The sequence below is a fragment of the Clytia hemisphaerica genome, unplaced genomic scaffold, assembly GCF_902728285.1.
Source record: "Clytia hemisphaerica strain Z4C2 unplaced genomic scaffold, Clytia hemisphaerica genome assembly, whole genome shotgun sequence".
Classification (NCBI taxonomy): domain Eukaryota; kingdom Metazoa; phylum Cnidaria; class Hydrozoa; order Leptothecata; family Clytiidae; genus Clytia; species Clytia hemisphaerica.
Window position 1 is genome coordinate 1,856,972 of NW_027104441.1, and position 10,124 is coordinate 1,867,095.

Here is a 10,124-nt window from a genome sequence, read left to right on the forward strand (position 1 = left end):
CCTCTTTAATGTGTTCAGTATGCCGACGACACCAGCATCTATCGTCACACCAAACCTGCCAACCTTGAACTATGTAGTCAAGAAGTTCAGAACGATGTCAATGTTATCGAGGAGTGGTCACGCGACTCAAACTTAATCTTCAATGCAAAAAAGACAAAATCGATGCTCTTTGCCACCAGTCAAATGGCAAGAAGACACGACTTTACTTTATATATATAAAATCAAACAACGAAATGATAATCGAGCGAGTTCCGTCATTCAAACTGCTTGGTGTCACGTTTAACGAAAATCTCAAATGGAACGCCCATGTTAAGATTAAAACTTTTGCTGATTGTGAAAGACCAAACCCTATGAAGGAGTTAAGGAGTTTAACATCTTGATTTTGGCAAAATCTACACAAGTTTTACTCTACTCAAGCTCTTTCAAGCTAAAATAAAAATTTTAAAGTTACTTCACATGTATTTTTTATAAGCAATGCCCTTATAAGCATATCTAGGCTCAGATATGGGAAAAATTAAGCATATGGCAAGCATTACTTGAGCCTACAAAAAATGTTTTTTTCCTGATTTTGGCTTTTTTTGGCTGGAATTTTTATTTCAAGAAACACACTTTTAAGAAACATGAGGCTCAGAATGCCTAAAAACTAAGAAACATCTAAGAAACATTCTGAGGCTGATAATGAGAAAATAACGGTTTTTTTAAGAAACTTCCATTTTTTGCATGAAAAACAGGCTGATTATGTAAAAAAGTTTAGAAACATGTAAGAAACATTTAAGGCTCAAAAGGCCGATTCCTTAAGAAACATTGAGGCTGCTTGGTAAAACTAGTTTCTTAAAAAAAAAAAAACGTGTATATCTTTTTGTCAGAATATAAAATGAATTAGATTAGATGGTACCAATCATTTTCGTTTGTTTTGACTTTTTAGAATAAGCTATTTCTCTACCCCTTATTTTTCCTTGTAGTTTTGCCTATGGCGTCACTATTTTGGTCACACAAAGTTTTCTCGGGCCTAATCCGCATCTTCCCTCACGAAAATATCTTGTAATATACTGTTCTTTGGAATAGACTATAAATAGTTAGGTCGTAAAAAAGATGTCACGGAACCCCAGGCTTGGCCCCCTACTAAAAGGAATATCAAAAGCTAGATTGACTTTATTTAAGACCCCTTGAGTCTTTTTTGAACCCTTCGGTAAAAGATTTAGCCGAAAATCAGGTTTATAAGAATACTTTCAAATTACAATTACCTATGGTTTGATTTTGCAATTATAAGAGCAGCAGGAGTCCTAGCTAAGATTATGCTGGTTCTTGTAAACAAATAAAGTTGAAAGGCTTAAAAGTTCAAGAATTAAGCTATCTATCCCCAGGGGGTAGGCGGACTAAGGTTGCAAGCTGACGAGTATACTTTTTCCGACTTTTGATCCTCGGACCCTTAGTGGGACTGAAAAGGAGGAATATTGGGACTAATTTGGTCAGATTTCGATCTTTCAAGGGTCAAAAAGTTGAAACTTTTCTATTTATATGACCCTTAGTGGGACTGAGAATCGGTTTTCCGATTTTCCCAATTTGCAGGGACTGAAAAAAGCACACACTCTTACTCTTCATTTACCTAGCTAAGTTTCTACGTTTCTACCATAAACCATTTAACAAAAGCATTGCATTAGAAAAAATTATTTTACCACATTTTTCTCCACAGACGTCCCTGAAGACTTTTACAGCTTTATAAATCCTATATAACAATGTCTTTTGTATAATAATGCTCCTGCAACGACCAAAGAAATCAAATTATATACAGGTGTCACAAGGTATTGAACAGAGAAAACTGAACTGGCAGTAAAAAATGCCACACAGATGAAAAAGCTTGCACTCGCTTTACGATGACTTTCAATAATGGCTGCCGAGTGCTGTGGAGCCATCGAGAAAAGTATAATTTTGGTGTAGCTTCCTGCGCCGAAAGCTTGGAGCGTATTCAAAAACACCACAATCGATATAGTGGCTTGAAGAATAATTTTGATGCGAAATCCTGATAAGATGATAATGTTTAAATAGCTCTCTAGTATTGTTGCCAACACAAATGATAAGGCGAACAGAAAAACAATGTTAACAGACGAGCCTAGTAAACGACTTCTTATTGCCAACATCACTAATGATGCAAACACAACTCCAATCGTAGTAGCAATGCTGATTTCAGTCATATTGAACTGAAAGATAAGTAATGCAGTCATATTTATTAGTAATTCCATCTGATAGTATTGACCACTTAAGAATGCTTGCGTCAAAATGATAAAAAAGACATCAGTTCTTTGAACGATATCTTTAGTGGTCCATAAAACTGAAATTGTTTCAAGTTCTTCAGTAGAAGTTGAAGGTATCTTTTTGTGTTGCTTAAATGGCTTAAATGATTCGTTTGTTTCTTCAAATATCTCCGACCCTGTTGCGTTATTTGTATTATTATTTGTGACGGAATCTGAGACTTCTGTTGATGAGAAAATATCATTTTTCATAGTTTTGTATATAGGTTCTAATGTTAAATTAGGTAAAAACAAATAGGTTGCAACCCATATAATAGTTGCTACCACTGCCAGAAATAATCCAATAAAGTTGTTGGTCGTGATATGCCAGAATCCGATGTGGAAATTAATACCGGTAAATAAAACGGGTGTACAAGGTGCCAATGAGGTTACAATTAGTCCAACAATTTCATTGGTGGAGAAGATTTTGCCGAGCTCGTGTTTACCGTAAACTCTTGATAATTCACCTGTACAAATGATACAGGGGGAGATTCAAATTGAAAATTTTAAATACAGTTTACTCTCTCTAATTCGATCTTCAAGGGACAAAAAATCTTCGTCGAATTCCAGAGAGAAAGATTAGATACATTAGATTACAGAGCCGAGGGGACCAATGTATTAGTTAGCCAATTAGCTCGTTTTCAAAATATTGCTATAGTAATTGATTACGAAAGGAGCACAGAAGAAGTCTACTCTATTCAAAACACTTTAAGATCCAGCGGATTTAATCACCTTAGTGATGATCTCAAAACGAGACAGTCGTTGCACTTAAAATGATTAATTAAATGATGAAATTTCCGATAAAAGATTAACTAAAAAAAGACCCGGGGGGGGGGGGCTACCCTTGTCGACCGACGGGGGTGCTCCGCTGAGGTTCGAAAAATGGACCCTACGTGGGACTCGAAATTTGCGAAAAAAGAGACCCTGATTGGGACTGAAATTCCAACATGTTCTCAAATTTTCTACTTTTTCCCCAAATTTTCCAAAAATAGGCACCCTACGAGGGACTGATTTTTCTATTTTAGTGTTTTTGCGACCCTACCTGTCGTACCTGGGACTCGTGGAGGTGAAAAAAAGGTACCCTGACCAGCGGAGCATCCCTGTAACCCATCTTGCCCTAGTACCCCCCCCCCCCCCGGGAAAAAGACTTGAACAGGTTTTTGTCTTTCTGAAAAAATTGATCCTCCTGACGAAATATCTGCAAAGTGCATAAATTTTCTCCCGATAGGAAACTCTAAAGCCCTGAAGTTCCAGAAAGTTTTCAGAATCCTGAAGGTTTACATTACGGAATTTTACGGAAAGACTATGTTAAGGATTTTGCAGCGGGAGGTGTGGTAACCCAGCCCTCGTTTTCGGAGGGTGGCGGGTCCAACCGAAATATGTTTAAGTTTACCCACAAGGGTAGTTAAACACAAGCGGGATCAGACACATCAAAGGCTGAATGTCATACGACTACCTTTGAGAAATTGGCCCACTCCTTTAGAGCTTTAGCGTGGGTGGCCGCCAATCCGCCATCGATATATCAGATAACCTGACAAAGTATTGTTTTTAAAATAGACTGGACCGATTTAGCAGTAGCTCCCAGAAACCATGAACTAAATATTACCTGCGGCACAAATACGTACTCCATCATTAATACCACATAAAAAGCGTCCAATAATGGGTAAATACGGCGAAATTGTAATAGTATACGTCAAATTACCAACGATAGAAAAAACGATGGTTGTTAAGGCGATTCGTCGGAGATTCCGTGTTTTATCCATGTACCTCGCACACGTAATGACGGATATGAAAATAGAGATGTACATTGCACCCATTGAAAGTGAGTAATAAAACTTAGGGTTCTGCACCTAAGAAGAAAATAACAGGTCTTATTGAAAACACCTGATGAGGTCTGTTTAAATAGAGGTTTATCAGGTTTCACCTAAGTCACGTAACTTAAAAGGAAAATTTTAGATGTGACTCCCGGGAAGGGGTCTTAGGTTTGCGAGATGATGGTTTGTCCGAGCCAAAGTTGAGAGAGTAAATTTCGAAAATTTTGTCCCCTTTTTTACGGTTTTACCACCCTTAAAGAGAATCTCCCGACAATTTCAGCTGAAATTTTCAAATTTTAGAATTTATGACCCTTTGAGATTTTAGATTTTGGTAATTTTGGAACAGAGACTCAATTGATTTTTAATTTCTTTTGAGGGACTTTTGAGGGTGTGAAAAAGAGAACTTAAGATCTAAGAGAGCTTGATCATTGCCGGGACCCATTTCGCCTAACTCCCCCCCTGAGAAGCGATTCCTAACTCAAATCGAATATTTGCTTTAACAGAAGCGCAAGATACCCAGGTGGCACACGTTCATCTAACGTTATATGGACGTTATGAACGTTAGATAAACGTCAAAAAAGCGTTGTGTGCCAGCTGGATAAGTTTCAACTTGAAAATAAAATCTTTTCCGGTTGTTTCTGAAATGAAAAAGATGTAATCTTAACTTATGAATATCAAGAATAAAACTCTTTAGATGCTGTGACACAGTGAGAACTTTTGAGATTCTATTCAAAAATATTAAGTATTAAACTGCTGTGCCTTGAAAAAGACCGAGAATCACTATGTAGTGTTTTATATAAAATATCTGTAATTTTATTACATCAAGATTATGTTCAGACGTTACGGCTCCGTTTCGCTCCGGTGTGATTTTTGTTACGGATCGAGAGTGTTCATATTAGTTTCGCAACGTTTCGGAGCAAGAAAACAGAGCAATTCCGTGCCGATGAGAATGGTGGAGCGAAACCGTTTCGATCTGTTTTTCTGTGTAACGTCTTCTTTTTTGACGTTCACACTTGTTTCGAAACCGTTTCTTTTCGTTTCGCGAACGGAACCGAACCATAACGTCTAAACATGGTCTAAGTGGCGTTATCATTTTCATCACATTTTCGTTCCCAGAACACCCTACCTTTAAATCATCCTTGTAATAATATAATGCACTGATTGACACAGCACTGTATTCAAAATATATAAGACATTGCATCAGAAGAGTAAACCATGCCAAAATTCGTCTCCTCTTGAACCAATTTTGCTTTTCAATATGATCATACTTTTCCATCACCTCAAACTTCAAACCTACAATGAAATTAGCAGTATTTTGCATCATAGGGGTATTGGGCTATTCTAGAAAAAGTTTTTACCCCTTATGTTGTACCCTGAGTATCACTATCAGAGTTTGAGTTTTCAAAGAATATATCAACCTCCAAAGACCAATAATAGAAATTTTATTGCAGATGTGTCAATCTAATCACTGTAGAGAGAATCAAAGATGAAAATCAAATATTACCATATTAATGTCTAGCAGATTGTATCAACATAGTATAAGAAAACCGCATCTGGAATGATAACATTTGAATTTCTGTTGTTCTATCTCTGTCGTATTTGACTATTTGTTGATCAAGAAATCAGTAATGCAGCATCTTTAATGGCAAATTTTATTGGTTTGTCGTTACTACTTACTTAGGTTTCAGGGTCCGGTTGTTACGTAATTAAATATTAACCTAAAAATTAATTATTAAAGAAATTGTAATCATGACGTCATAATTTGATCCAATTTAGTGACGTCATGAATCGTATAATCGCTATAATATAAAAATACATGTCAAATCTTTCCCAAATTTGAACCAATGATGCATCTAACTGAAATGTAACTTTTTGAAAAAATATTTTTGGAAAAATTTGATGACGTCAGCAAAAAATTGCATTTTTCGATATTTTGCATTTTTTGCTGACGTCATCAAAATCGTCAAAAAAATTTTCATTGAAAAGTTTGGCACCATTAAGATGCGTCTTTGGTCCAAATTTGACAAAGATTTGACATGTACTTATAGAGTAAGAGCTAATTTACGATTTATGACGTCATAATTTGATTACGTCACAATTCACACTTTCTTTAATAATTAATTTTTAGGTTAATATTTAATTACGTAACACCGGATCCTGAAACTTTAAGTTATAGGTCATCTAAAAATTCATAAGTGAATCCCTGAGAATGGGTGCTATTGGTCGCGGATTCGGGATTTGTGATTTTTAAAAATCTAGACACGCCCTAACTCACCCGAGAATTTAAACAAGCACAAGATCGCTGGGCTGAAAGAACTAAAAAATTAATAAAGTGCCTCGAAATGCCTTCACAATATTTCAGTAAAATCTTTTTAGAAATCAATGAAAGGGGGGGTTTCAGGGGGTACCCGATTCCGCAATTCAGCCGATTTTTTCTCCAATTTCCGTCAAACAGTCTTAAATTGAACCAAAATTCCTTTGAAATTCAATATTTTTGTCGAAAATTCCGCAAATTTTGAATATCTTTTACCAATTCCGAAATTCCGCAAATTATTTTGCTAAATTCCGTTTTTCCGCACTAAAATTGTCTAATTGTCCGTCTCCGTCAGAGAACCCAATTTCCGTAATTCCGTTTAAATTTTCGCCAAATTCCGCCACTCCGTCCGAAAAAAGGGCCGATTCCTCTCCTCCGCCAACCATGAAACCCCCCCCCCCATGAAATAGTACATCAAGATAATTTTGTGAAAATTTCAAGCCAGCAGCTTCAAAATTTATCATTCAAACTGACAGGAAAGTTGTCATCTTTAATATATGGTTCTTATAATTTTAAAATTTGGCGAAAAACTATCGTTTCCACAAAATACCCCTAAAATATGTCCAAAATCAGTTCAAGTGTTCTATTGGGTACAGACTCAAAAATATCTAGCAATAAAAACACTTTTTGTGAAGATAAAAAAGAAAAAAAGTTCAAAAATTATCTACCAATAATAAACTGACAATCTTGATGTTCTTATAAAGATCGGAGACAGAGATAAAACAGCAATTAACTGAAAAGACAATAATACGGTACATATTCCAGCCGCAGCTTTCTTATACTATGGTATCAGTATGCAGTTTACTATTAAGAATTCCCCAGAAACCTCCAAGTGTAATTGAAATGACTTTCTTTCGAAAGAAATCTTTAACATGATCTCCAAATGTATAACAGTAATTACTAAATCTAAATCTAAACCTAATCCAAGATCTTGGGTCAAGATGAACATTTTACAAGAACTTTTGTCATTGGATTGGTCGTTAACCATTCAAACAAAAACTTTTATCATGTTTTTCTAAAGAACGCGTCATCTCTATTGTTTTGAATAACCAATTATGTGAGCATCTTATAAAAACTTCAACACAACTGGAGATCTTGGATAGTCGTCATGTCCTCTTGAAAAGCCGGACCACCCTGGATCCTCTTCCTCGACAGACGGTAACCACTCTGGAGTTTTCTCCTCAACATGGCTACCATACTCTGAATTTTTACACTCAAAAAACCCACACCACTCTGGATTTTCTATTTCTCATACCTCTCTGGACGTCACACGTCCTCAACATAAAGAGTATTTTTGGAGTTGTCCATTTAGAAATTGATCTGAAGATACTGTTGCCACCTTAAATCGAATCTATTTTTGAGTCTAATAACTCGGTTTTTAAGGTACACCTTAAATGTTCGAGTTGGTCAATCATACTGTAATTTTCTCTCTTCGAATAGAGCGGCACAGCGTCTGTTGCATACAGTGGAGGCCATCAAATAACCATGTGTGTCTTCCGAACCTTTCTTGCCCATGGAAAATCTGAACATTAACCCCCCCACATTTTTATGATAGAAATAGCAGATCGCAAGTGAAAGAGTGTTTATTATTTAGAGCTGTTTATTTAATCGCTAACACGAACGATAAATTACGCATGTGCATTATATGGGATCCACTGTATGCAACAGACGCTGTGCCGCTCTATTTGAAGAGAGAAAATTACAGTATGATTGACCAACTTGGTTGTATAAAAAATTAACTCGAACATTTAAGGTGTACCTTAAACAACCGAGTTATGAGACTCCAAGATTTAAGGTGCGCCATGAATAATCGAGTTACATAACTCGAAAAATTAAGGTGCACCTTAAAAAACGGAGTCATGTAACTCGAAAATTGAAGGTGTACCTAAAATCACCAAGTTATGTAAATCATCATGTTTCCCTAACACCCTCCCTGGATGTACTTGGATTCGAACAGATGAATCGCAAGTATTTCAAACGTTTACCTAATCCTGTATATTTACCTCCTGGATCCTGAATCTTGTACACTAGAAATTCCGTGGATGTCAATTCCAATCTGTTTATTTAAAACACTGTATACTTTCCATCTTGAAGAACCACAAACACAACAAAACACACCCTCTTATTATATTGTATTACAAAATCAATTAATTATATTAAGACCTGAAAGATGCAAGCTGTATATCTTAATTTTATTGAATTATCTAAGAATGTAGTTATAATCGCATGACAATGGATATAAATAAGTTTTCTTTGAGATTGCCAAACAAATACTTTTAAGGACCTTTTTTTAATCAAAACATTCAAAAATTAACCAATCGGCTATCAGAAAATAAAAACAAAAACAACAGCTGATATCTCTTATTATAATTATCCTTGTTATAGTGATGTAATCTTGATTAAGCAGAAATCATCGACCTCTAACATGATAAAAATGATGAGAAATAGTTGTGGTTTTCAGTCGCCATTTCATACAGCACTTTGACCGCCATTATGCGTATATTGCCATAGCCATAGATTTATAAAGCCCAATAGGCTAGATGTCGTGCTTTAAGCCATCGCAGGCAAAAAAATGAATATTGGAAAATATCTATTGTTTTCGAGAACCCGCGAAGCTGCTGATTGGTCAAGCGCTGAAATTCTATTGTAATGTCACGTGACCTAGGTAGGATTTCCTACCTAGCCACGGCACACTTTTCAGCAGAAGTAAGCCATCTAGCCCTTCGGGCTTTATAAATCTATGGCCATAGCCGGTATTGTTCGCGTAAATGCAAATGTGACAAGCTTATTCAGCATAAATAGACCCCTGGTTCTTGATTTCAAAGTGGATATTTCATCTTCGGCCAATCGTCGCGCTAAATAAAAGCATCCACAATCTAGATTAAAAACTTCAAAAAGGTACTGCTGCCAACTTTATTAATCTCGCGTAGCAACTAGGAACTGTTTGGAGATCAATTAAAGTTATAACAGCAATCCATTTTAATTGGAGATGACTACCCTAATAATTATCGTTTGGTTTTTATTGCGTTATAAGAAGATAACTAATTCTCATTAACGTTCCTGCGGCGAATTTCTAATTAGGGGGGCTGGAATTTCAAAGTGATGAAAAGTATCTTAACGACCTGGGTATCTCGGCCATATCTATAGGCAGAGTGTCAGGCGTGATGTCTAACCCATAGATTTATAAAGCCCGAAGGGCTAGATGGCGTATTTTTGTTGAAAAGTGTGCAGTGGTTAGGTAGGAAATCCTCTCTAAGTCACGTAACATTACAATAGAATTTCAGCGCTTGACCAATCAGAAAGCTTCACGGGTTTTCGAAAACAATAGCAACAATATTTTCTCCAAAAATCTTTTTTTTGCCTTCGATGGCTTAAAGTGCGAAATCTAGCCCTTCGGGCAATTAATAAATCTATTGTCTAACCTCCGTTCAACGAGATTTCACTACACCTATACAAACGCATGATTGCTAACAACTCTCACTGCGGCTCGTTTTATCGCATCCAATCAGATTCTAGTATTTTCTTTCACCATCAAAACGACAATTTGTCGTTTCTGATTGTTTTAATGAAATGGTGCGTTCCAAACAAAGTGAAAAAGATAGTCATTTTTAATTGCTCTTGGGAATTAGTCCGGGAGCCAAACCTGAAAAACGGCATTTTGCTTAACCCAAGATTCTACAGGATATAAACTATACATTTTTGGAATCC

The 10,124-nt window shown here is 36.2% G+C and overlaps 1 protein-coding gene across 2 annotated transcripts; it reads right to left on the reverse strand.

The window, feature by feature from the left end:
* Positions 1 to 1,667: 1,667 nt before the first annotated feature.
* Positions 1,668 to 8,633, reverse strand: LOC136820939 (uncharacterized). 2 transcript variants are annotated; one of them, XM_067077174.1, is made up of 4 exons: positions 8,420 to 8,633; positions 5,229 to 5,395; positions 3,895 to 4,138; positions 1,668 to 2,755 (listed from the first exon to the last, which is right to left on the reverse strand). In XM_067077174.1, exons 2-4 carry the CDS (start codon positions 5,376 to 5,378, stop codon positions 1,710 to 1,712), a joined length of 1,440 nt encoding a protein of 479 aa, XP_066933275.1. In that variant the 5' UTR covers positions 5,379 to 5,395; positions 8,420 to 8,633; the 3' UTR covers positions 1,668 to 1,709. The 2 variants fall into 2 exon arrangements, 1 of the variants encoding a protein (XP_066933275.1); XR_010848660.1 differs by lacking the exon at positions 8,420 to 8,633 and adding an exon at positions 5,607 to 5,753 and having other exon boundaries at positions 2,505 to 2,755.
* Positions 8,634 to 10,124: the final 1,491 nt, after the last annotated feature.

What these genes read in the sequence shown, in the direction of transcription:
- LOC136820939 (XM_067077174.1), bottom strand. Translation starts at nt 5,378, where the DNA reads ATGGAAAAGTATGATCATATTGAAAAGCAAAATTGGTTCAAGAGGAGA. An exon ending in ATTACAAGGATGATTTAAAG is followed by an intron (nt 4,139 to 5,228) that starts GTAGGGTGTTCT and finishes TTTTCTTCTTAG; the next exon opens with GTGCAGAACCCTAAGTTTTA. An exon ending in AGTACGTATTTGTGCCGCAG is followed by an intron (nt 2,756 to 3,894) that starts GTAATATTTAGT and finishes TCATTTGTACAG; the next exon opens with GTGAATTATCAAGAGTTTAC.